The sequence below is a fragment of the Crinia signifera genome, chromosome 1 (assembly GCF_055691185.1).
Source record: "Crinia signifera chromosome 1, ASM5569118v1, whole genome shotgun sequence".
Classification (NCBI taxonomy): domain Eukaryota; kingdom Metazoa; phylum Chordata; class Amphibia; order Anura; family Myobatrachidae; genus Crinia; species Crinia signifera.
The window spans coordinates 3,190,145-3,217,117 of NC_139217.1; the positions used below are offsets into that span (position 1 = coordinate 3,190,145).

Consider the following 26,973-nt stretch of genomic DNA (forward strand, 5'->3'; position numbering starts at 1 on the left):
TGGGGTGTGGGGACTATGCTAGGGACCTCTGGACTGTTGGACCCACTTGTGAAGCCTGTGTATTGGCTGCTGTAACACCTGCTAAGCTGTCATGTGAATCACCTGTCTGCCTGCTGGAAATAAAGATGGCGGTTTATATCCTCTTCACTATATACAGTATATTCATATAAAACAGAATTACTGAGGAAATGTGGGCAAACAATCCGTCATATCGGCCACTGACCGTCCTCATCGTCCCTCTCTCTCTGCAGATGAAGAGGAACGTTTGGGGGGCGCAGAAGTACATGGAGCTGTATATTGTTGCGGACAATAAATTGGTGAGTATTTTGTCTGGTAGATGCATCTATATACTGTGTATAGTAAATGTTATCTTTAATGAGACTTTATTCCTCCTCATTCCGCATACAGACATGGGAATATTGGTAAAATACAGTAATTCTGCTAACGATGCCACAAAGCCAGTATAGATGTGGTTCCCCAGTAACTACCACGGAGAATCCTGCCCCTTATCCGCCACGCATGGTGCCTACTATTCACTCCACAAATGGTTCTGCCATAGACGCGTGGTCAGTTCCTGGTGTTAGGACCACGTAGTGACCTCTCTTACTATGGAAATGCTGAGGGACCCTCATACCCCCCCCCCCCCCTAAAGCAGATGCCTTGGTTCCCTTACCCTGGAGCCATCCCTGTTCTTATACACATGGACATTATCTCCATCAACCAATGTACAGATGATGTTCTAAATCTCATTTCTCTGGTTGACAGTTCGCAAAGCAGAACATGGACCTGGGGCAGACCAAGCACCGAATCATGGAGATAGCCAACTTCGTGGACAAGGTGAGTCTCATTGCCCTGTGCCCAATCCATTGCAGCCAACCAGGTTCTAGATAACAATTAGAGTTTTATAGATAAATGATACAATTATACTGATACAGTAGGTTGCTATTAGACCTTCTTAGAAGGCTTCATTCCTCTCCTCCATGATAAATATTATATCATGCAGCGGCCAGAGGTTCCCTGATACTGATACAGTAATACCGGGAGGTGTAATATATTACCTGGCAGTGACACCGCCTGTACCCTGACCCTTCCTGGCCGGGTGATTGGGGGAATTAGTGGGCCACCACGGCAGAGGCACGCTATGTTGTAGGATCCACCACATATAAGGATGTTCATGCAGGTAATGGCTTCCTCTCTTGCCTCCGTATAGTTCTACATGTCAATGAACATCAAATTAGCTCTGATTGGCCTGGAGGTGTGGACATCTTCCAACCAATGTGACGTTCAGGAAGATGCCAACCAGACCCTGAAGGCCTTCCTTCAATGGAAACAGAAGCTAAAGAACAGGAGAAGGCATGATAATGTCCAGCTCGTCACGTTAGTATACCTCCATGACTCATCATATTAGTATAATCTCCAGCTCGTCACGTTAGTATACCTCCATGACTCATCATATTACTATAATGTCCAGCTCATCAGGTTAGTATATCTCCATGGCTCATCATATCACTATAATGTCCAGCTCGTCACGTTAGTATATCTCCATGACTCATCATATTACTATAATGTCCAGCTCGTCACGTTAGTATACCTCCATGACTCATCATATTACTATAATGTACAGCTTGTCACGTTAGTATATCTCCATGACTCATCATATTAGTATAATGTACAGCTCGTCACGTTAGTATACCTCCATGACTCATCATATTACTATAATGTCCAGCTCGTCACGTTAGTATACCTCTATGACTCATCATATTACTATAATGTCCAGCTCGTCACGTTAGTATATCTCCATGACTCATCATATTACTATAATGTCCAGCTCGTCACGTTAGTATATCTCCATGACTCATCATATTACTATAATGTCCAGCTCGTCACGTTAGTATATCTCCATGACTCATCATATCACTATAATGTCCAGCTCGTCACGTTAGTATACCTCCATGACTCATCATATTACTATAATGTCCAGCTCGTCACGTTAGTATACCTCCATGACTCATCATATTACTATAATGTCCAGCTCGTCACGTTAGTATATCTCCATGACTCATCATATCACTATAATGTACAGCTCGTCACGTTAGTATACCTCCATGACTCCTCATATTACTATAATGTCCAGCTCGTCACGTTAGTATACCTCCATGTCTCATCATATCACTATAATGTACAGCTCGTCACGTTAGTATACCTCCATGACTCATCATATTACTATAATGTACAGCTCGTCACGTTAGTATACCTCCATGACTCCTCATATTACTATAATGTCCAGCTCGTCACGTTAGTATATCTCCCTGACTCATCCTATTAGTATAATGTACAACTCGTCACGTTAGTATACCTCCATGACTCATCATATTACTATAATGTCCAGCTCGTCACGTTAGTATATCTCCATGACTCATCATATCACTATAATGTCCAGCTCGTCACCTTAGTATACCTCCATGACTCATCATATCACTATAATGTCCAGCTCGTCACGTTAGTATACCTCCATGACTCATCATATTACTGTAATGTCCAGCTCGTCACGTTAGTATACCTCCATGACTCATCATATCACTGTAATGTCCAGCTTGTCACGTTAGTATACCTCTATGACTCATCATATTACTATAATGTCCAGCTCGTCACGTTAGTATATCTCCATGACTCATCATATTACTATAATGCCTAGCTCGTCACGTTAGTATATCTCCATGACTCATCATATTACTATAATGTCCAGCTCGTCACGTTAGTATATCTCCATGACTCATCATATCACTATAATGTCCAGCTTGTCACGTTAGTATATCTCCATGACTCATCATATTACTATAATGTACAGCTCGTCACGTTAGTATACCTCCATGACTCATCATATCACTATAATGTACAGCTCGTCACGTTAGTATATCTCCATGACTCATCATATCACTATAATGTCCAGCTCGTCACGTTAGTATATCTCCATGACTCATCATATTACTATAATGTCCAGCTCGTCACGTTAGTATATCTCCATGACTCATCATATCACTATAATGTCCAGCTTGTCACGTTAGTATATCTCCATGACTCATCATATCACTATAATGTCCAGCTCGTCACGTTAGTATATCTCCATGACTCATCATATTAGTATAATGTCCAGGACCAATGTATTTATAACCCCTATCGTCACCACTGTAGGGCCGGTGTACTGTATGTATAACCCCTATCGTTACCACTGTATGGCCCCTATCATCACCAGTTTAGGGCCCCTATCATCACCACTGTAGGGCCGGTGTATGTATAACCCCTATCGTCACTCACCAGTTTAGGGATCCTATCTTCACCAGTTTAGGGCCCCTATCATCACCACTGTAGGGCCAATGATAGATTGTATTGGGATATTGACTTCTCTTCGATCAATAAGTCACATGTGAAAGTGACAGAATAATAACACTATAGACCCCGGGGCCCGTGGGGCCACACAGCATGGTGATGTACTGTATTTGGACACGTGGGCGGTTTGCATTACGATTCCTTGTTACTTACCTCTGACTCTTTAGGGGGGAGACATTCAAGGCGACCACGATTGGGATGGCCCCCCTGGAGGGAATGTGCACGGCGGAGAATTCTGGGGGTGTCAGCATGGTAAGAATCACCCTATAAGGTCACGTCAGATACTGCGGCAGGTGATATTACTCCGCCCCTTATTATTACACGGTCCTCCGCCCAATTGTAGGTCACTAGTTACTGCCACCACCGGCACTTTACTGACTCAGGGCTGCAGATTTCCACATTACCTCTGCCCCCCTGCAGTGCAGCATGGCATTGCCAAAGTGCCCAGTTATTTGCCCCTTCTTGCTTTTTACACATGTCCCATATACAGAATGTCCTAGTTATCATTAGGGATGTACAACGGCCACTTTTCGCGTTTTGGGTTCTGATTATCTTCAGGTTTTGAGTTCTAATGGGTTTTGCCAAAACACCCCCTAAACGTTTTGGGTTCTGATTTTTTTTAAAAAGCATAAAAACTGCTAAAATTGCAGAATTATTGTGTGGTTTTTTTTTTGCTCCTACACTATATTAACCTTAATAACATTAATTTCCACTCATTTCCAGTCTATTCTGAACACCTCACAATATTGTTTTCAGGGCAAAAGGTTGCTCCGAGGTAGCTGGATAACGATGCTAAGCCACACAAGTGTGCGGCACAAACACGTGGCTCATGTAAGAGTGGCACTGCAGCAGCAGACAGGATGGCAGTTTAAAAAAAATAGGCCACCAAAAGACCGCTATCTGGCTTGATCGTGTTTACCATCAGCCGAGGAGCAGTGGGCGATTCGGCAGCATTCTGCAGGCAGTGGCAGAAACGCTCCTGTCACTTAGGCCGTCTTCCGACTGCGTCTGGTTGTGTGATGCAGGGTGAGAGCGGCAGCGGCGGACTCCTGGAATAATATAGGGTGAGAGCGGCAGTGGCGGACTCCCGGAATAATATAGGGAATATCCTCATTTGCATTACAGTGTCTGTGACAGTCATGTACGTGTTATCTGTGCTTAAGGTACTGTACAGTGCTTACATTAACAACACTGCAGAATGGCTTCCCGGAGACACCTGTTACACCCTATCTAAGGCAGTAGATGCACCAGCAGAGAGGTATTATATGTATGGCAGTAGAATGGAATGGAACCTACTGACCAGACATAACCAGGCGACGACCAGTCGAGGGGTAGTGGGCGATTCGTGCAGCAATCAATGACTCTCAGCAGTGGGATTGGTCAGCTCTGTGATTATTACCACTTGAGCGCAAACAGTTGTATGTGATTAAAGACGAGTCAACTTATCTCACATATCAATGACTCTCAGCAGTGGGATTAATGAATGGTGATGCAAGATGGAATTGTCCTTGGGCCCTCCCACCCACTCCTTATGTTGCGGAAACACTTTAACAAACCAAACATTTCAGCGACAGGGCCTACAAAGCTGTGGCTGAAATGATTGGTTTGTTTGGGCCTCCACACAAACAAAACAATTCATATCTCCCTGTATATACTGGCTCTACAGAGACAAGATGTCATCGTCACTCGCCATTCTCCTCCTCTGATTCCTCGCCCCCTTTAGTGTGTACTTCCTCAACCTCATAATTATCAATTCGTCCCCGCTGGACTCCACAATCACAGGTTCCATTCTAATCTCTGGAGGCAATTCCTGGTCTTCATTGAATAATTGATAATACATTTTTATAAACATCATCATCATTTTGCGGAAGCAACCTCCTTCCCAACTCACTGACCAGGTTCCCCGCTGCGCTTAAAATTATTTTGGATTACACACTGGAGAGGGTACAAAATAGAGCCAGTTTGTACAGGGGTTTCCAGACTGCCTTTTTTTCCTGCCAGTACAGGTATGGACTGTCTGACATGTCTACTTGGATGCTGTCACCAAAGTAATCCTCCACCATTTTTTCAATGTTGACAGCATCCAATGCACAGTAGACATGTCAGCAATCGTTGGCAGGTCCTTGAGTCCAGACCAGATGTCCAAACTCCCTCCTGCCTGCCCTGCATCCCCGCCAGCGGGTTGTGTGGGAAATCGCAGCTGTTTCCTCACAGGCACAGGTGTGGGAGAAAATGAAGGAGGAGCTGGGGCCGTGTCACGGTCCCCTTCAGATGACAATCTCCTGACCAGCAGGTCTTTTCACCTTTGTAGACTTGTGTCCGCCGGAAACAGACACAACATACACTGTAAACCGAGGATCGAGCACGGTGGCCAGAATGTATTCCTCTGACTTTAACAGACTGACCACCCTCGTATCCTGGCAAAGCGTATGGAGGGCTTCATCCACAATCGCGACATGCTTTGTGGAATCGCTATGCTTTAGCTCCTCCTTCACTTTCTCCAGCTGCTTTTGCCACAGCCTGATCAGGGGAATCACCTGACTAATGCAGGCAGTGTCGGAACTGACTTTATGTGGGGCAAGTTCAAACGGCTGGAGAACCTTGCACAACACGGAAATCAGCCTCCACTGCGCTTGAGTCAGGTGCAGCCCCGCTCCTCTGCCTATGTCGTAGGTGGCTGTGTAGGCTTGAATGGCCTTTTGCTGCTCCTCCATCCTCTGCAGCATAGAGGGTGGTGTTCCAGCGCATCACCACCTCTGGTTTAAGTTGATGGCAGGTCAGGTTGAGGAGTTTTTTCTGCCAATCCAGCCTTCGGCAGGCAGTGGCAGAATGCCGAAAGTGTCAGCAAATTTTGCGGCCACCGCAAGGATCTCCTGCACTCTCCTGTCACTTCTGATGAAATGCTGCACAACCAAATTTATTGTGTGGGCAAAACATGGCATGTGGTGTCTATATGAGGCTACTGCCTCTCCCGTCTCTGTTCCAGATGCGGCCGGAGTATGTTTTGTCTTTTATTCTGGTCTCCATGTGCTATATCATTGCCACATATAATATACTTATCACAAATTTGTGGATATTCAGCACTTTGTTAGATAGTGTGTCTGTTGCTGTCGGCGTCTTGGTCTTGCCGCATGCAGCTGGTATACACGTACTGTTGCCTCCTGTGTCTGTATGCAGCACTTATATCATGCAGCTCTCACTATTGTAGGTTGGCTGGACTGTATATTGCTACTTTCCATGTAAATTACATAATTACATGCGTACATTTCTAACATTTCACTAATCACATTTCATATTTTATTGAGCAAATCCACATCACGTGCCTATGCGCATTTCACCGGGAAGCCGGCCTCTTCTTGCCCTATTTACAGTAGTAGGAGCCGGCTTCTTCTTGCCCTATTACCATTAGTAGGAGCCGGCCTCTTCTTGCCCTATTTACAGTAGTAGGAGCCGGCTTCTTCTTGACCTATTGCCAGTAGTAGCAGCCGCCTTCTTCTTGCCCTATTGCCAGTAGTAGCAGCCGCCTTCTTCTTGCCCTATTGCCAGTAGTAGCAGCTGCCTTCTTCTTGCCCTATTGCCAGTAGTAGGAGCCGCCTTCTTCTTGCCCTATTGCCAGTAGTAGTAGGAGCCGCCTTCTTCTTGCCCTATTGCCAGTAGTAGCAGCCGCCTTCTTCTTACTAAATTGCCAGTAGTAGCAGCCGCCTTCTTCTTGCCCTATTGCCAGTAGTAGTAGGAGCCGCCTTCTTCTTGCCCTATTGCCAGTAGTAGCAGCTGCCTTCTTCTTGCCCTATTGCCAGTAGTAGGAGCCGCCTTCTTCTTGCCCTATTGCCAGTAGTAGCAGCCGCCTTCTTCTTGCCCTATTGCCAGTAGTAGCAGCCGCCTTCTTCTTGCCCTATTGCCAGTAGTAGCAGCCGCCTTCTTCTTGCCCTATTGCCAGTAGTAGTAGGAGCCGCCTTCTTCTTGCCCTATTGCCAGTAGTAGCAGCCGACTTCTTCTTGCCCTATTGCCAGTAGTAGCAGCCGCCTTCTTCTTGCCCTGTTGCCAGTAGTAGTATGAGCCGCCTTCTTCTTGCCCTATTGCCAGTAGTAGCAGCCGCCTTCTTCTTGCCCTATTGCCAGTAGTAGCAGCCGCCTTCTTCTTGCCCTATTGCCAGTAGTAGCAGCTGGCTTCTACTTGCCCTATTGCCAGTAGTAGCAGCCGCCTTCTTTTTGCCTTATTGCCAGTAGTAGGAACCGCCTTCTTCTTGCCCTATTGCCAGTAGTAGCAGCCGGCTTCTTCTTGCCCTATTGCCAGTAGTAGCAGCCGGCCTCTTCTTGCCCTATTGCCAGTAGTAGCAGCCGCCTTCTTCTTGCCCTATTGCCAGTAGTAGCAGCCGCCTTCTTCTTGCCCTATTGCCAGTAGTAGCAGCTGCCTTCTTCTTGCCCTATTGCCAGTAGTAGGAGCCGCCTTCTTCTTGCCCTATTGCCAGTAGTAGTAGGAGCCGACTTCTTCTTGCCCTATTGCCAGTAGTAGCAGCCGCCTTCTTCTTACCCTATTGCCAGTAGTAGCAGCCGCCTTCTTCTTGCCCTATTGCCAGTAGTAGTAGGAGCCGCCTTCTTCTTGCCCTTTTGCCAGTAGTAGCAGCCGCCTTCTTCTTGCCCTATTGCCAGTAGTAGCAGCTGTCTTCTTCTTGCCCTATTGCCAGTAGTAGGAGCCGCCTTCTTCTTGCCCTATTGCCAGTAGTAGCAGCCGCCTTCTTCTTGCCCTATTGCCAGTAGTAGCAGCCGCCTTCTTCTTGCCCTATTGCCAGTAGTAGTAGGAGCCGCCTTCTTCTTGCCCTATTGCCAGTAGTAGCAGCCGACTTCTTCTTGCCCTATTGCCAGTAGTAGCAGCCGCCTTCTTCTTGCCCTGTTGCCAGTAGTAGTATGAGCCGCCTTCTTCTTGCCCTGTTGCCAGTAGTAGCAGCCGCCTTCTTCTTGCCCTATTGCCAGTAGTAGCAGCCGCCTTCTTCTTGCCCTATTGCCAGTAGTAGCAGCCGGCTTCTTCTTGCCCTATTGCCAGTAGTAGCAGCCGCCTTCTTTTTGCCTTATTGCCAGTAGTAGGAGCCGCCTTCTTCTTGCCCTATTGCCAGTAGTAGCAGCCGGCTTCTTCTTGTCCTATTGCCAGTAGTAGCAGCCGGCTTCTTCTTGCCCTATTGCCAGTAGTAGCAGCCGCCTTCTTCTTGCCCTATTGCCAGTAGTAGCAGCTGGATTCTTCTTGCCCTATTGCCAGTAGTAGCAGCCGGCCTCTTCTTGCCCTATTGCCAGTAGTAGCAGCCGCCTTCTTCTTGCCCTATTGCCAGTAGTAGCAGCCGCCTTCTTCTTGCCCTATTGCCAGTAGTAGCAGCTGCCTTCTTCTTGCCCTATTGCCAGTAGTAGGAGCCGCCTTCTTCTTGCCCTATTGCCAGTAGTAGTAGGAGCCGCCTTCTTCTTGCCCTATTGCCAGTAGTAGCAGCCAGCTTCTTCTTGCCCTATTGCCAGTAGTAGCAGCCGGCTTCTTCTTGCCCTATTGCCAGTAGTAGCAGCCGCCTTCTTCTTGCCCTATTGCCAGTAGTAGCAGCCGCCTTCTTCTTGCCCTATTGCCAGTAGTAGCAGCTGCCTTCTTCTTGCCCTATTGCCAGTAGTAGCAGCTGCCTTCTTCTTGCCCTATTGCCAGTAGTAGCAGCCGGCCTCTTCTTGCCCTATTGCCAGTAGTAGGAGCCGGCTTCTTCTTGCCCTATTGCCAGTAGTAGCAGCCGGCTTCTTCTTGCCCTATTGCCAGTAGTAGCAGCCGGCTTCTTCTTGCCCTATTGCCAGTAGTAGGAGCCGCCTTCTTCTTGCCCTATTGCCAGTAGTAGCAGCCGCCTTCTTCTTGCCCTATTGCCAGTAGTAGCAGCCGCCTTCTTCTTGCCCTATTGCCAGTAGTAGCAGCCGCCTTCTTCTTGCCCTATTGCCAGTAGTAGCAGCCGGCCTCTTCTTGCCCTATTGCCAGTAGTAGGAGCCGCCTTCTTCTTGCCCTATTGCCAGTAGTAGGAGCTGCCTTCTTCTTGCCCTATTGCCAGTAGTAGCAGCCACCTTCTTCTTGCCCTATTGCCAGTAGTAGCAGCCGGCCTCTTCTTGCCCTATTGCCAGTAGTAGCAGCCGGCCTCTTCTTGCCCTATTGCCAGTAGTAGGAGCTGCCGCCTTCTTGCCCTATTGCCAGTAGTAGCAGCCGGCTTCTTCTTGCCCTATTGCCAGTAGTAGCAGCCGGCTTCTTCTTGCCCTATTGCCAGTAGTAGCAGCCGGCTTCTTCTTGCCCTATTGCCAGTAGTAGCAGCCGGCCTCTTCTTGCCCTATTGCCAGTAGTAGGAGCCGCCGCCTTCTTGCCCTATTGCCAGTAGTAGGAGCCGCCGCCTTCTTGCCCTATTGCCAGTAGTAGGAGCCGCCGCCTTCTTGCCCTATTGCCAGTAGTAGCAGCCGGCTTCTTCTTGCCCTATTGCCAGTAGTAGCAGCCGGCTTCTTCTTGCCCTATTGCCAGTAGTAGCAGCCGGCCTCTTCTTGCCCTATTGCCAGTAGTAGCAGCCACCTTCTTCTTGCCCTATTGCCAGTAGTAGCAGCCACCTTCTTCTTGCCCTATTGCCAGTAGTAGCAGCCGCCTTCTTCTTGCCCTATTGCCAGTAGTAGCAGCCGCCTTCTTCTTGCCCTATTGCCAGTAGTAGTAGGAGCCGCCTTCTTCTTGCCCTATTGCCAGTAGTAGCAGCCACCTTCTTCTTGCCCTTTTGCCAGTAGTAGCAGCCACCTTCTTCTTGCCATTTTGCCAGTAGTAGCAGCTGCCTTCTTCTTGCCCTATTGCCAGTAGTAGCAGCCGCCTTCTTCTTGCCCTATTGCCAGTAGTAGCAGCCGGCTTCTTCTTGCCCTATTGCCAGTAGTAGTAGGAGCCGCCTTCTTCTTGCCCTATTGCCAGTAATAGCAGCCGCCTTCTTCTTACCCTATTGCCAGTAGTAGCAGCCGCCTTCTTCTTGCCCTATTGCCAGTAGTAGTATGAGCCGCCTTCTTCTTGCCCTGTTGCCAGTAGTAGCAGCCGCCTTCTTCTTGCCCTATTGCCAGTAGTAGCAGCCGCCTTCTTCTTGCCCTATTGCCAGTAGTAGCAGCCGGCTTCTTCTTGCCCTATTGCCAGTAGTAGCAGCCGCCTTCTTTTTGCCTTATTGCCAGTAGTAGGAGCCGCCTTCTTCTTGCCCTATTGCCAGTAGTAGCAGCCGGCTTCTTCTTGTCCTATTGCCAGTAGTAGCAGCCGGCTTCTTCTTGTCCTATTGCCAGTAGTAGCAGCCGGCTTCTTCTTGCCCTATTGCCAGTAGTAGCAGCCGCCTTCTTCTTGCCCTATTGCCAGTAGTAGCAGCCGCCTTCTTCTTGCCCTATTGCCAGTAGTAGCAGCTGCCTTCTTCTTGCCCTATTGCCAGTAGTAGGAGCCGCCTTCTTCTTGCTCTATTGCCAGTAGTAGTAGGAGCCGCCTTCTTCTTGCCCTATTGCCAGTAGTAGCAGCCAGCTTCTTCTTGCCCTATTGCCAGTAGTAGCAGCCGGCTTCTTCTTGCCCTATTGCCAGTAGTAGAAGCCGCCTTCTTCTTGCCCTATTGCCAGTAGTAGCAGCCGGCTTCTTCTTGCCCTATTGCCAGTAGTACAAGCCGCCTTCTTCTTGCCCTATTGCCAGTAGTAGCAGCCGCCTTCTTCTTGCCCTATTGCCAGTAGTAGCAGCCGCCTTCTTCTTGCCCTATTGCCAGTAGTAGCAGCCGCCTTCTTCTTGCCCTATTGCCAGTAGTAGCTGCCGGCCTCTTCTTGCCCTATTGCCAGTAGTAGGAGCCGGCTTCTTCTTGCCCTATTGCCAGTAGTAGGAGCCGGCTTCTTCTTGCCCTATTGCCAGTAGTAGCAGCCGGCTTCTTCTTGCCCTATTGCCAGTAGTAGCAGCCGGCTTCTTCTTGCCCTATTGCCAGTAGTAGGAGCCGCCTTCTTCTTGCCCTATTGCCAGTAGTAGCAGCTGCCTTCTTCTTGCCCTATTGCCAGTAGTAGCAGCCGCCTTCTTCTTGCCCTATTGCCAGTAGTAGCAGCCGGCCTCTCCTTGCCCTATTGCCAGTAGTAGGAGCCGCCTTCTTCTTGCCCTATTGCCAGTAGTAGCAGCCGCCTTCTTCTTTGCCCTATTGCCAGTAGTAGCAGCCGGCCTCTTCTTGCCCTATTGCCAGTAGTAGCAGCCGGCCTCTTCTTGCCCTATTGCCAGTAGTAGGAGCTGCCGCCTTCTTGCCCTATTGCCAGTAGTAGCAGCCGGCTTCTTCTTGCCCTATTGCCAGTAGTAGCAGCCGGCTTCTTCTTGCCCTATTGCCAGTAGTAGCAGCCGGCTTCTTCTTTGCCCTATTGCCAGTAGTAGCAGCCGGCCTCTTCTTGCCCTATTGCCAGTAGTAGCAGCCGGCCTTTTCTTGCCCTATTGCCAGTAGTAGGAGCTGCCGCCTTCTTGCCCTATTGCCAGTAGTAGCAGCCGGCTTCTTCTTCCCCTATTGACAGTAGTAGCAGCCGGCTTCTTCTTGCCCTATTGCCAGTAGTAGCAGCCGGCTTCTTCTTGCCCTATTGCCAGTAGTAGCAGCCGGCCTCTTCTTGCCCTATTGCCAGTAGTAGGAGCTGCCGCCTTCTTGCCCTATTGCCAGTAGTAGGAGCCGCCTTCTTCTTGCCCTATTGCCAGTAGTAGTAGGAGCCGCCTTCTTCTTGCCCTATTGCCAGTAGTAGCAGCCGCCTTCTTCTTGCCCTATTGCCAGTAGTAGGAGCCGCCTTCTTATTGCCCTATTGCCAGTAGTAGGAGCCGCCTTCTTCTTGCCCTATTGCCAGTAGTAGCAGCCGCCTTCTTCTTGCCCTATTGCCAGTAGTAGCAGCCGCCTTCTTCTTGCCCTATTGCCAGTGGTAGCAGCCGCCTTCTTCTTGCCCTATTGCCAGTGGTAGCAGCCGCCTTCTTCTTGCCCTATTGCCAGTGGTAGCAGCCGCCGTCTTCTTGCCCTATTGCCAGTAGTAGGAGACGCCTTCTTCTTGCCCTATTGCCAGTAGTAGGAGCTGCCTTCTTCTTGCCCTATTGCCAGTAGTAGGAGCCGGCCTCTTCTTGTCCTATTGCCAGTAGTAGGAGCCGCCTTCTTCTTGCCCTATTGCCAGTAGTAGCAGCCGGCTTCTTCTTGCCCTATTGCCAGTAGTAGCAGCCGCCTCTTCTTGCCCTATTGCCAGTAGTAGGAGCCGGCCTCTTCTTGCCCTATTGCCAGTAGTAGGAGCCGGCCTCTTCTTGCCCTATTGCCAGTAGTAGGAGCCGCCTTCTTCTTGTCCTATTGCCAGTAGTAGGAGCTGCCTTCTTCTTGCCCTATTGCCAGTAGTAGGAGCCGGCCTCTTCTTGCCCTATTGCCAGTAGTAGGAGCCGCCTTCTTCTTGTCCTATTGCCAGTAGTAGGAGCTGCCTTCTTCTTGCCCTATTGCCAGTAGTAGGAGCCGGCCTCTTCTTGCCCTATTGCCAGTAGTAGCAGCCGCCTTCTTCTTGTCCTATTGCCAGTAGTAGCAGCCGGCTTCTTCTTGTCCTATTGCCAGTAGTAGCAGCCGGCTTCTTCTTGCCCTATTGCCAGTAGTAGTAGGAGCCGCCTTCTTCTTGCCTTATTGCCAGTAGTAGGAGCCGGCCTCTTCTTGCCCTATTGCCAGTAGTAGCAGCCGCCTTCTTCTTGTCCTATTGCCAGTAGTAGCAGCCGGCTTCTTCTTGTCCTATTGCCAGTAGTAGCAGCCGGCTTCTTCTTGCCCTATTGCCAGTAGTAGTAGGAGCCGCCTTCTTCTTGCCTTATTGCCAGTAGTAGGAGCCGGCTTCTTCTTGTCCTATTGCCAGTAGTAGCAGCCGGCTTCTTCTTGTCCTATTGCCAGTAGTAGCAGCCGGCTTCTTCTTGCCCTATTGCCAGTAGTAGTAGGAGCCGCCTTCTTCTTGCCTTATTGCCAGTAGTAGGAGCCGGCTTCTTCTTGCCCTATTGCCAGTAGTAGGAGCCGCCTTCTTCTTGCCCTATTGCCAGTAGTAGTAGGAGCCGCCTTCTTCTTGCCCTATTGCCAGTAGTAGCAGCCGCCTTCTTCTTGCCCTATTGCCAGTAGTAGGAGCCGCCTTCTTATTGCCCTATTGCCAGTAGTAGGAGCCGCCTTCTTCTTGCCCTATTGCCAGTAGTAGCAGCCGCCTTCTTCTTGCCCTATTGCCAGTAGTAGCAGCCGCCTTCTTCTTGCCCTATTGCCAGTGGTAGCAGCCGCCTTCTTCTTGCCCTATTGCCAGTGGTAGCAGCCGCCTTCTTCTTGCCCTATTGCCAGTGGTAGCAGCCGCCGTCTTCTTGCCCTATTGCCAGTAGTAGGAGACGCCTTCTTCTTGCCCTATTGCCAGTAGTAGGAGCTGCCTTCTTCTTGCCCTATTGCCAGTAGTAGGAGCCGGCCTCTTCTTGTCCTATTGCCAGTAGTAGGAGCCGCCTTCTTCTTGCCCTATTGCCAGTAGTAGCAGCCGGCTTCTTCTTGCCCTATTGCCAGTAGTAGCAGCCGCCTCTTCTTGCCCTATTGCCAGTAGTAGGAGCCGGCCTCTTCTTGCCCTATTGCCAGTAGTAGGAGCCGGCCTCTTCTTGCCCTATTGCCAGTAGTAGGAGCCGCCTTCTTCTTGTCCTATTGCCAGTAGTAGGAGCTGCCTTCTTCTTGCCCTATTGCCAGTAGTAGGAGCCGGCCTCTTCTTGCCCTATTGCCAGTAGTAGGAGCCGCCTTCTTCTTGTCCTATTGCCAGTAGTAGGAGCTGCCTTCTTCTTGCCCTATTGCCAGTAGTAGGAGCCGGCCTCTTCTTGCCCTATTGCCAGTAGTAGCAGCCGCCTTCTTCTTGTCCTATTGCCAGTAGTAGCAGCCGGCTTCTTCTTGCCCTATTGCCAGTAGTAGCAGCCGCCTTCTTCTTGCCCTATTGCCAGTAGTAGTAGGAGCCGCCTTCTTCTTGCCTTATTGCCAGTAGTAGGAGCCGGCTTCTTCTTGCCCTATTGCCAGTAGTAGCAGCCGGCTTCTTCTTGCCCTATTGCCAGTAGTAGGAGACGGCTTCTTCTTGCCCTATTGCCAGTAGTAGCAGCCGCCTCTTCTTGCCCTATTGCCAGTAGTAGGAGCCGGCCTCTTCTTGCCCTATTGCCAGTAGCAGGAGCCGGCCTCTTCTTGCCCTATTGCCAGTAGTAGGAGCCGCCTTCTTCTTGCCCTATTGCCAGTAGTAGCAGCCGCCTTCTTCTTGCCCTATTGCCAGTAGTAGCAGCCGCCTTCTTCTTACCCTATTGCCAGTAGTAGCAGCCGCCTCTTCTTGCCCTATTGCCAGTAGTAGGAGACGGCTTCTTCTTGCCCTATTGCCAGTAGTAGCAGCCGGCTTCTTCTTGCCCTATTGCCAGTAGTAGCAGCCGCCTTCTTCTTGCCCTATTGCCAGTAGTAGCAGCCGCCTCTTCTTGCCCTATTGCCAGTAGTAGCAGCCGCCTCTTCTTGCCCTATTGCCAGTAGTAGCAGCCGGCCTGTTCTTGCCCTATTGCCAGTAGTAGTAGCCGGCTTCTTCTTGCCCTATTGCCAGTAGTAGCAGCCGCCTTCTTCTTGCCCTATTGCCAGTAGTAGGAGCTGGCCTCTTCTTGCCCTATTGCCAGTAGTACAAGCCGCCTTCTTCTTGCCCTATTGCCAGTAGTAGCAGCCGGCTTCTTCTTGCCCTATTGCCAGTAGTAGGAGCCGGCCTCTTCTTGCCCTATTGCCAGTAGTAGCAGCCGGCCTGTTCTTGCCCTATTGCCAGTAGTAGGAGCCGGCTTCGGACGTAACTACACAGAAAATATAGGAGTCATTACTAAAATTCCACATAGAATTCCCCATGCAGGCAATGGAGCATAAAATCTGCTAAATCCAACATAGGCCACAGCAGAACCTCAATTTCCTGCAGTGTGATAGTAAAAAGGTTATATATACCCTTCTATTTATTCACCAGACTCACTTCCCTGCAAGGAAGGAGGCGACCAGGTTATTAGAATTAGAACTTGGATACAATGTGTTTGAACAAACTATATTAAGTCTTGTATATAACAGCAACATATAAAAATTGAAAGTTTATTCTGTCACAGTGAGGGGATACATTTGAGACCGCCGACCAATATAACCAGGCTGTAACTATATCCAACAACTAGCTCACAGTAACAGAATAGTATAATTCAATAACTCTACTAATGACAGAACATTAATATACAGAATACTTGCAAACCATCATTAGAGCACCCACATTCAAGCTTTTTCTTTTTAATCACTATTTCTTGACTTTTTTTGCACATTCTATTATCTTATTAAGAAGGTGGAATCAACACACCTCCGTTTTTAATTAACAAAAATAAAGGTTACATTTTTAAGCAAATGAAAACTATCAGTTGGACCTATTGCAGAAACACCCTCTGAGTTCACCCGAAAATACTCTATCTTTTTTCTTTATGTAACCAGATATCGTACCAGAGAAGGGTCACACAATTTTCTTTCAAAATATATAAAAATTCAAATATTAAAAGTAAAATTATAAATGATAAAGAAATAGAGGGTATAATTACTGCAAACAAGTACAAAAGGACACTCCATGCGGAATCAAAAAACCCTCTCAACAAACCCACCAAAAAGATATTATATATATATGGCAGTAAATTAATTAGGCCCACCAGAGAGATATGATATATACGGCAGTAAATTAATTAGGCCCCACCAGAGAGATATTATATATACGGCAGTAAATTAATTAGGCCCCACCAGAGAGATATTATATATACAGCAGTATAATTAATATGCACCACCAGAGAGATATGATATATACAGCAGTAAATTAATTAGGCCCCACCAGAGAGATATTATATATACGGCAGTAAATTAATTAGGCACCAGCAGAGAGATATTATATACAGCAGTATAATTAATATGCACCAGCAGAGAGATATTATATATACAGCAGTATAATTAATATGCACCACCAGAGAGATATTAGCATAAGCCGCACCCTCATTTGCATACGCCCCGCCGCGCAAGTGTCCCTATTTCCTCCGGACGGAAGTTGGGAGGTATGCGGCAGTAAATTAATTAGGCACCAGCAGAGAGATATGATATATACGGCAGTAAATTAATTAGGCACCAGCAGAGAGCTATTATATACAGCAGTATAATTAATATGCACCACCAGAGAGATTTATTTAGTAGATGCACCAGTAAGTACACTGTTAATTTATTAATATTTATTTGGCAGACTCAGTACAGTAGATGCAGCAGCAGAGAATATGTTTAGTAGTTATATAAGGCTGTAAAATAATAAATACACCAGCAGGGCGGTATTATACAGCAGATGCACAAGCAGACTGGTATACAAGTGTTTAATACATTTTACAACATGTCTGATTGAAGTGCCCAGGTAGAGGTATTACTACTGACTGGGCTGGCCGCCAGCCACTGTCAGTGCAGAGCACACACCACCAGCAGAGTAGACAGTGGCACTAGCAGGCACTGGCAGTCGCCCCACACGTCCTATCCCTAACCCTCCTAACTCAGGAGTGAGAAATGGCGCCGGACGCTCGCTATTTATATAGCGGTCCGGATCTCGCGAGAATCCGGAGCCGGGCAATGACGTTTTGCCCTCGCGCCTGGATCAGAGTCAGGCGGGAAGCTCTGAGCGCCGCTGGAATTGATTACATTCGTGCAGGCTCGGATCTGGGGAATTCGCGCCTGCACATTTTTAGCTATCATCCGACACTCAGGGTGCGCTAGTGTACTCACGGGCCATTAGACGTAGTTGCTTCTTGTGCCAGTGGGACCAGTTTGGGGGGGGGGGGGGGGTGACGTCACTCTTGAGACCCGTCCTGTGAGTGCATGTACCCTGTGCGGTTATCACCAGCTGGATCTCTGTCTCCCCAGGACCATTCAGAGCTGGCAATCGGAGCGGCTGCCACCATGGCCCATGAGATCGGGCATAACTTTGGTATGAGCCATGACAAGGAGCACTGCTGTGTGGAGGCCACTCAGGATGAAGGAGGCTGCATCATGGCGGCAGCCACAGGGTGAGCATGGTGTTTGCACTGGAGTGAGTGAGCATGCATTGAGTGATTGTGGTGCTAGCACTGCAGTGAGCATGGAGTGATTTGAGTGTTGCGTTAGTCAGCACTGGAGTGAGTGGGTATAAAGTGAGTGCATTATGTTAGCACTGGAGTGAGGTGTGAGCCCCGAAGTGAGTTAGTCTCAGAGTGAAGGATCATGGCAGGATGAGCATGGAATTAGTTAGCACTGGAGTGAGTGTAGTGTTATTCAGTACTGGAGTGAGTGAGCATGGAGTGGTAAGCAGGGTGTTACTCAGCGCTGTGGTGAGCATGGTGTTAGCACGGCATGAGTCTGCAGTGAGTGTAGTGTTCATCAACACTGGAGCATGAGCACAGATAAGAGAGCATGTAGTGTTGAGCAGGGTGTTACTCAGCACTGGAGTGAGTGTGCTACAGTGAGTAAGTATGGAGTGGTGAGCAGGATGTTACTCAGCACTGTAGTGAGTGAGTATGTAGTGGTGTTAGTCAGCACTGGAGTGAGTGAGCGTGGAGTGGTGTTAGTCAGCACTGGAGTGAGTGAGCATGGAGTGGTTATCAGGGTGTTACTCCGCACTGGAGTGAGTGAGCATGAAGTGGTGTGCATGGTGTTACTCAGCACTGGGAGTGAGTGAGCACGGAGTGGTGTGCATGGTATTGGCACTGGGAGTGAGTGAGCATAGAGTGGTGTGCATGGTGTTACTCAGCACTGGAGTGAGTGAGCATAGAGTGGTGTGCTTGGTGTTGGCACTGAGAGTGAGTGAGCATGGGGTGGCGTGCATGGTGTTACTCAGCACTGGAGTGAGTGAGCATGGGGTGGCGTGCATGGTGTTACTCAGCACTGGAGTGAGTGAGCGTGGAGTGGTGTGCATGGTGTTACTCAGCACTCTAGTGAGTGAGCATGGAGTGGTGTGCTTGGTGTTGGCACTGGGAGTGGTGTGCATGGTGTTACTCAGCACTGGAGTGAGTGAGCATGGAGTGGTGTGCATGGTGTTACTCAGCACTGGAGTGAGTGAGCATGGAGTGTTGTGCATGGTGTTACTCAGCACTGGGAGTGAGTGAGCATGGAGTGGTGTGTTTGGTGTTACTCAGCACTGGAGTGAGTGAGCATGGAGTGGTGTGCATGGTGTTACTCAGCACTGGAGTGAGTGAGCATGGAGTGGTGTGCATGGTGTTAGTCAGCACTGGAGTGAGTGAGCATGGAGTGGTGTGCATGGTGTTAGTCAGTACTGGGAGTGAGTTAGCATGGAGTGATGTGTGTGGTCTTACTCAGCACTGGGAGTGAGTGAGCATGGAGTGGTGTTATTCAGCACTGGAGTGAGCATGGAGTGGTGTGCGTGGTGTTACTCAGCACTGGGAGTGAGCATAGATTGGTGTGCATGGTGTTGGCACTGTAGTGAGTGAGCATGGCGTGGTGTGTGTGGTGTTACTCAGTACTGGGAGTGAGCATAGAGTGGTGTGCGTGGTGTTACTCAGCACTGGAGTGAGTGAGCATGGAGTGGTGTGCTTGGTTTTACTCAGCCCTGCAGCGAGTGAGCATGGAGTGGTGTGCATGGTGTTACTCAGTACTGGGAGTGAGCATAGATTGGTGTGCATGGTGTTGGCACTGTAGTGAGTGAGCATGGCGTGGTGTGTGTGGTGTTACTCAGCACTGGGAGTGAGTGAGCATGGAGTGGTGTGCTTGGTGTTGGCACTGTAGTGAGTGAGCATGGCGTGGTGTGCTTGGTGTTACTCAGCACTGGAGTGAGTGAGCATGGAGTGGTGTGCATGGTGTGAGTGAGCATAGAGTGGTGTGCGTGGTGTTACTCAGCACTGGAGTGAGTGAGCATGGAGTGGTGTTACTCAGCACTGGAGTGAGTGAGCATGGAGTGGTGTGCATGGTGTTACTCAGCACTAGAGTGAATGAGCATGGAGTGGTGTGCATGGTGTTAGTCAGCACTGGGAGTGAGTTAGCATGGAGTGATGTGCGTGGTGTTACTCAGCACTGGGAGTGAGTGAGCATGGAGTGGTGTTATTCAGCACTGGAGTGAGCATGGAGTGGTGTGCTTGGTTTTACTCAGCCCTGCAGTGAGTGAGCATGGAGTGGTGTGCATGGTGTTACTCAGTACTGGGAGTGAGTGAGCATGGATTGGTGTGCATGGTGTTGGCACTGTAGTGAGTGAGCATGGCGTGGTGTGTGTGGTGTTACTCAGCACTGGGAGTGAGTGAGCATGGAGTGGTGTGCTTGGTGTTGGCACTGTAGTGAGTGAGCATGGAGTGGTGTGCTTGGTGTTAGTCCGCACTGGAGTGAGTGTGCATGGGGTTAGTCAGCACTGGAGTGGTGTGCTTGGTGTTACTCAGCACTGTGAGTGAGTGAGGATGGAGTGGTGTGTTTGGTGTTACTCAGCACTGGAGTGAGCGAGCATGGAGTGGTGTTACTCAGCACTGGAGTGAGCGAGCATGGAGTGGTGTTACTCAGCACTGGAGTGAGAGAGCATTGAGTGGTGTTAGTCCGCACTGGAGTGAGTGTGCATGGTGTTACTCAGCACTGGAGTGAGTGAGCATGGAGTGGTGTGCTTGGTGTTGGCACTGTAGTGAGTGAGCATGGAGTGGTGTGCGTGGTGTTAGTCAGCACTGGAGTGAGCGAGCATGGAGTGGTGTTAGTCAGCACTGGAGTGAGTTAGCACGGAGTGGTGTGCGTGGTGTTAGTCAGCACTGGAGTGAGCGAGCATGGAGTGGTGTGCATGGTGTTACTCAGCACTTGGAATGAGTGAGCATGGTGTTAGTTAGCACTGGAGTGAGTGAGCGTGAAGTGGTATGTTTGGTGTTAGTCAGCACTGGAGTGAGTGAGCATGGAGTGGTATGCTTGGTGTTAGTCAGCACTGGAGTGAGTGAGCACAGATAACAGAGCATGTAGTGGTGAGCAGTGTGTTACTCTGCATTGGAGTGAGGGTGCTATAGTGAGTGAGCATGGATGGAGTGACTAAGTGTGAAGTGTGTCAGCACAAAGTGAGTGAATGTTGGAGTTGTGTGGTATATAAGTGAGTGACTCCCGGGGTCTATGGAAATGATAATGTGCCGCCATGTTCCACTCTTACAGATACCCGTTCCCCCGCAAGTTCAGCTCATGCAGCCAGCAGCAGCTGCGGGGCTACTTCCAGAAGGGGGGAGGCATGTGTCTCTTCAACATGCCCAACACAGAGGACCTGGTGATGGGGAAGAAGTGTGGCAATGGGTTCCTGGAGGAGGGAGAGCAGTGTGACTGTGGAGAGCCAGAGGTGAGTGTCAGCGAGACATCCCATGGATAACTGCAAATGGAGGAGCCACACCCACTGCCACCAACTTCCATCTCAAACTGACACACTGGCGGTTGATGTGGCTCCCCTAGTTGAATTTTGAACTCTGCTGCAGCCCCTCCCCTGGAGCCAGCACTGATCCGGTCTACTCATTGGCCCTTATTCTGGTTCACTCGCAAAGGCAAATTCCTTCTCAAATGGCTTATACCATGTGCACAGCAGGGGAGGGGGGGGTGCAGATGTAACATGTGCAGACAGATTTAGATTTCGGTGTTATTTTGTTTCTGTGCAGGGTAAATACTGACTGTTTTTTTTCACACTGCACTAAAGATATCAGTTTGAAGTAAAACCCCGCCCCAAATCTAATTCTCTCTGCACATGTTACATCTGCCCCACCTGCAGTGCGCATAGTTTTGTCCATTTGAGAAGGAATTTGCCTTTGCGAGAACCAGAATAAGGGCCATTGTGTCTATGGGTGTGACCTTCACATGGCCACAATCTTATCTTCTGCAGGAGTGCACCAACCCTTGCTGCAATGCCAAAGACTGCACCTTAAGGGAGGGTGCCCAGTGCGCACATGGGGACTGTTGCCAGAGCTGTAAGGTAAGAACCAATCTCGGAAACCTACCACACATCCCCATACTCACATGTACGGGGGAGGGAGGGGGATCAGCGCTAAACTAGCTACAATTAATAACGTGGGCGGTGTTAGTGACTTGCTACAATTAATAACGTGGTCGGATTTGGTGACTAGTTTCAACGAATAACGTGGTTGGTGTTAGTGACTAGTTATAAGGAATAACGTGGTTGGTATTAGTGACTAGCTATAAGGAATAACGTGGTTGGCATTAGGGACTAGTTATAAGGAATAACGTGGTTGGCTTTAGTGACTAGGTGCAATGAGTAACATGGTTGGCGTTCATGACTAGTTAAAAGGAATAACGTGGTTGGTATTAGTGACTAGCTATGAGGAATAACGTGGTTGGTATTAGTGACTAGCTATAAGGAATAACGTGGTTGGTATTAGTGACTAGCTATAAGGAATAACGTGGTTGGTGTTTGTGACTAGCTATAAGGAATAACGTGGTTGGTATTAGTGACTAGCTATAAGGAATAACGTGGTTAGTGTTAGTGACTAGCTATAATGAATAACGTGGTTGGTATTAGTGACTAGCTATAAGGAATAACGTGGTTGGTGTTAGTGACTAGCTATGAGGAATAACGTGGTTGGCATTAGGGAATAGTTATAGCTAGTCACTAACACAACCACGTTATTCCTTATAGCTAGTCACTAATACCAACCACGTTATTCCTTATAAGGAATGAATTCCTTATATAATGAATAACGTGGTTGGTGTTAGTGACTAGGTGCAATGAATAACGTGGTTGGCGTTAGTGACTAGGTGCAATGAATAACGTGGTTGGCGTTAGTGACTAGGTGCAATGAATAACGTGGTTGGCGTTGGTGACTAGGTGCGATGAATAACGCGGTTGGCGTTAGTGACTAGGTGCAATGAATAATGTGGTTGGCGTTAGTGACTAGGTGCAATGAATAACGTGGTTGGCGTTAGTGACTAGGTGCAATGAATAACGTGGTTGGCGTTAGTGACTAGGTGCAATGAATAATGTGGTTGGCGTTAGTGACTAGGTGCGATGAATAACGTGGTTGGCGTTAGTGACTAGGTGCAATGAATAACGTGGTTGGCGTTAGTGACTAGGTGCGATGAATAACGTGGTTGACGTTGGTGACTAAGTGCGATGGATAACGTGGTTGGCGTTGGTGACTAGGTGCGATAAATAACGTGGTTGGCGTTGGTGACTAGGTGCAATGGATAACGTGGTTGGCGTTGGTGACTAGGTGCGATGAATAACGTGGTTGGCGTTGGTGACTAGGTGCGATGAATAACGTGGTTGGCGTTAGTGACTAGGTGCGATGAATAACGTGGTTGACGTTGGTGACTAAGTGCGATGGATAACGTGGTTGGCGTTGGTGACTAGGTGCGATGAATAACGTGGTTGGCGTTGGTGACTAGGTGCGATGAATATCGTGGTTGGCGTTAGTGACTAGGTGCAATGAATAACGTGGTTGACGTTAGTGACTAGGTGCGATGGATAACGTGGTTGGCGTTAGTGACTAGGTGCGATGAATAACGTGGTTGGCGTTAGTGACTAGTGCGATGAATAACGTGGTTGGCGTTAGTGACTAGGTGCAATGAATAACGTGGTTGGAGTTGGTGACTAGGTGCGATGAATAACGTGGTTGGAGTTGGTGACTAGGTGCGATGAATAACGTGGTTGGCGTTGGTGACTAGGTGCGATGAATAACGTGGTTGGTGTTAGTGACTAAGTGCGATGGATGACGTAGTTGATGTTGGTGACTAGGTGCGATGAATAACGTGGTTGGCGTTGGTGACTAGGTGCGATGAATAACGTGGTTGGCGTTAGTGACTAGGTGCGATGAATATCGTGGTTGACGTTGGTGACTAGGTGCGATGAATAACGTGGTTGGCGTTGGTGACTAGGTGCGATGAATACCGTGATTGGCATTAGTGACTAGGGGCGATGAATAACGTGGTTGGCGTTGGTGACTAGGTGCGATGAATAACGTGGTTGGCGTTGGTGACTAGGTGCGATGAATAACGTGGTTGGCGTTGGTGACTAGGTGCAATGAGTAACGTGGTTGGCGTTGGTGACTAGGTGTGATGAATAACGCGGTTGGCATTGGTGACTAGGTGCGATGAATAACGTGGTTGGCGTTGGTGACTAGGTGCAATGAGTAACGTGGTTGGCGTTGGTGACTAGGTGCAATGAGTAACGTGGTTGGCGTTAGTGACTAGGTGCAATGAATAGCATGGTTGGCATTAGTGACTAGGTGCGATGAATAATGTGGTTGGCGTTGGTGACTAGGTGCAATGTATAACGTGGTTGGCGTTGGTGACTAGGTGCGATGAATAACGTGGTTGACGTTGGTGACTAGGTGCAATGAATAACGTGGTTGGCGTTGGTGACTAGGTGCAATGTATAACGTGGTTGGCGTTAGTGACTAGGTGCAATGAATAACGTGGTTGGCGTTGGTGACTAGGTGCAATGAATAACGTGGTTGGCGTTGGTGACTAGGTGCGATGAATAACGTGGTTGGCGTTGGTGACTAGGGGCAATGAATAACGTGGTTGGCGTTGGTGACTAGGTGCGATGAATAACGTGGTTGGCGCTGGTGACTAGGTGCGATGAATAACGTGGTTGGCGTTGGTGACTAGGTGCGATGAATAACGTGGTTGGCGTTGGTGACTAGGTGCAATGTATAACGTGGTTGGCGTTAGTGACTTGGTGCGATGAATAACGTGGTTGGCGTTAGTGACTAGGTGCGATGAATAACGTGGTTGGCGTTAGTGACGAGGTGCGATGAATAACGTGGTTTGCATTAGTGACTAGGGGCGATGAATAACGTGGTTGGCGTTGGTGACTAGGTGCAATGAATAACGCGGTTGGCGTTGGTGACTAGGTGCGATGAATAACGTGGTTGGCGCTGGTGACTAGGTGCGATGAATAACGTGGTTGGCGTTGGTGACTAGGTGCGATGAATAACGTGGTTGGCGTTGGTGACTAGGTGCAATGTATAACGTGGTTGGCGTTAGTGACTTGGTGCGATGAATAACGTGGTTGGCGTTAGTGACTAGGTGCGATGAATAACGTGGTTGGCGTTAGTGACGAGGTGCGATGAATAACGTGGTTTGCATTAGTGACTAGGGGCGATGAATAACGTGGTTGGCGTTGGTGACTAGGTGCGATGAATACCGTGGTTTGCATTAGTGACTAGGTGCGATGAATAACGTGGTTGGCGTTGGTGACTAGGTGCGATGAATAACGTGGTTGGCGTTGGTGACTAGGTGCCTTATTCTAGTTTACTCGTAGAGGCAAATTCCTTCTCAGATGGAAAAAACCGTGTGCACTGCAGGGGGACAGATGTAACAGGAGCACATAGAATTAGATTTGGGTGAGTTATTTTGTTTCGGTGCAGGGATACTAACTGACTGCTTTATTTCTACACTGCAATATAGATCTCACTTTGAAGAAAAACCCTACCCAAATCTAATTCTATCTGCACATGTTACATATGCCCCACCTGCAGTGCACATGGTTTTGTCCATTTGAGAAGGAATTTGTCTCTAAGAGGGAACTAGAATAAGGCCCTTGGTGCGATGAATAACGTGGTTGGCGTTGGTGACTAGGTGCAATGTATAACGTGGTTGGCGTTGGTGACTAGGTGCAATGTATAACGTGGTTGGCGTTAGTGACTAGGTGCAATGAATAGCATGGTTGGCATTAGTGACTAGGTGCGATGAATAATGTGGTTGGCGTTGGTGACTAGGTGCAATGTATAACGTGGTTGGCGTTGGTGACTAGGTGCGATGAATAACGTGGTTGACGTTGGTGACTAGGTGCAATGAATAACGTGGTTGGCGTTGGTGACTAGGTGCAATGTATAACGTGGTTGGCGTTAGTGACTAGGTGCAATGAATAACGTGGTTGGCGTTTGTGACTAGGTGCAATGAATAACGTGGTTGGCGTTGGTGACTAGGTGCGATGAATAACGTGGTTGGCGTTGGTGACTAGGGGCAATGAATAACGTGGTTGGCGTTGGTGACTAGGTGCGATGAATAACGTGGTTGGCGTTGGTGACTAGGTGCGATGAATAACGTGGTTGGCGTTGGTGACTAGGTGCGATGAATAACGTGGTTGGCGTTGGTGACTAGGTGCAATGTATAACGTGGTTGGCGTTAGTGACTTGGTGCGATGAATAACGTGGTTGGCGTTAGTGACTAGGTGCGATGAATAACGTGGTTGGCGTTAGTGACTAGGTGCGATGAATAACGTGGTTGGCGTTAGTGACTAGGTGCGATGAATAACGTGGTTGGCGTTAGTGACTAGGTGCAATAAATAACGTGGTTGGTGTTAGTGACTAGGTGCAATGAATAACGTGGTTGGCGTTAGTGACTAGGTGCAATGGATAACGTGGTTGGCGTTGGTGACTAGGTGCAATGGATAACGTGGTTGGCGTTAGTGACTAGGTGCAATGGATAACGTGGTTGGCGTTAGTGACTAGGTGCAATGAATAACGTGGTTGGCGTTGGTGACTAGGTGCAATGAATAATGTGGTTGGCGTTGGTGACTAGGTGCGATGAATAACGTGGTTGGCGTTGGTGACTAGGGGCAATGAATAACGTGGTTGGCGTTGGTGACTAGGTGCGATGAATAACGTGGTTGGCGTTGGTGACTAGGTGCGATGAATAACGTGGTTGGCGTTGGTGACTAGGTGCGATGAATAACGTGGTTGGCGTTGGTGACTAGGTGCAATGTATAACGTGGTTGGCGTTAGTGACTTGGTGCGATGAATAACGTGGTTGGCGTTAGTGACTAGGTGCGATGAATAACGTGGTTGGCGTTAGTGACTAGGTGCGATGAATAACGTGGTTGGCGTTAGTGACTAGGTGCGATGAATAACGTGGTTGGCGTTAGTGACTAGGTGCAATAAATAACGTGGTTGGCGTTAGTGACTAGGTGCAATGAATAACGTGGTTGGCGTTAGTGACTAGGTGCAATGAATAACGTGGTTGGCGTTAGTGACTAGGTGCAATGAATAACGTGGTTGGCGTTAGTGACTAGGTGCAATGAATAACGTGGTTGGCGTTAGTGACTAGGTGCAATGAATAACGTGGTTGGCGTTAGTGACTAGGTGCAATGGATAACGTGGTTGGCGTTGGTGACTAGGTGCAATGAATAACGTGGTTGGCGTTGGTGACTAGGTGCAATGAATAACGTGGTTGGCGTTAGTGACTAGGTGCGATGAATAACGTGGTTGGCGTTAGTGACTAGGTGCAATGAATAACGTGGTTGGCGTTAGTGACTAGGTGCAATGAATAACGTGGTTGGCGTTGGTGACTAGGTGCAATGGATAACGTGGTTGGCGTTAGTGACTAGGTGCAATGGATAACGTGGTTGGCGTTGGTGACTAGGTGCAATGGATAACGTGGTTGGCGTTGGTGACTAGGTGCAATGGATAACGTGGTTGGCGTTAGTGACTAGGTGCAATGGATAACGTGGTTGGCGTTGGTGACTAGGTGCAATGAATAACGTGGTTGGCGTTGGTGACTAGGTGCAATGAATAACGTGGTTGGCATTAGTGACTAGGTGCAATGGATAACGTGGTTGGCGTTGGTGACTAGGTGCAATG

At 48.9% G+C, this 26,973-nt stretch overlaps 1 protein-coding gene across 5 annotated transcripts in view; it reads left to right on the forward strand.

The window, feature by feature from the left end:
• The window catches only part of LOC146054628 (disintegrin and metalloproteinase domain-containing protein 33-like), a 184,012-nt gene that overhangs the window by 124,316 nt on the left and 32,723 nt on the right, over window positions 1-26,973 (forward strand). For all 5 annotated transcript variants that reach the window (XR_014469059.1, XR_014469324.1, XM_083168198.1 and 2 more), the window contains 7 exons: window positions 252-317; window positions 766-837; window positions 1,211-1,377; window positions 3,555-3,639; window positions 17,312-17,454; window positions 20,546-20,723; window positions 21,255-21,344. Coding sequence is in view for 3 of the 5 variants with exons in the window: in XM_083168198.1 (XP_083024324.1) it covers window positions 252-317; window positions 766-837; window positions 1,211-1,377; window positions 3,555-3,639; window positions 17,312-17,454; window positions 20,546-20,723; window positions 21,255-21,344 (801 nt within the window). In the remaining 2 variants the exon portion in view is untranslated. The remainder of the gene's footprint in view (window positions 1-251; window positions 318-765; window positions 838-1,210; window positions 1,378-3,554; window positions 3,640-17,311; window positions 17,455-20,545; window positions 20,724-21,254; window positions 21,345-26,973) is intronic.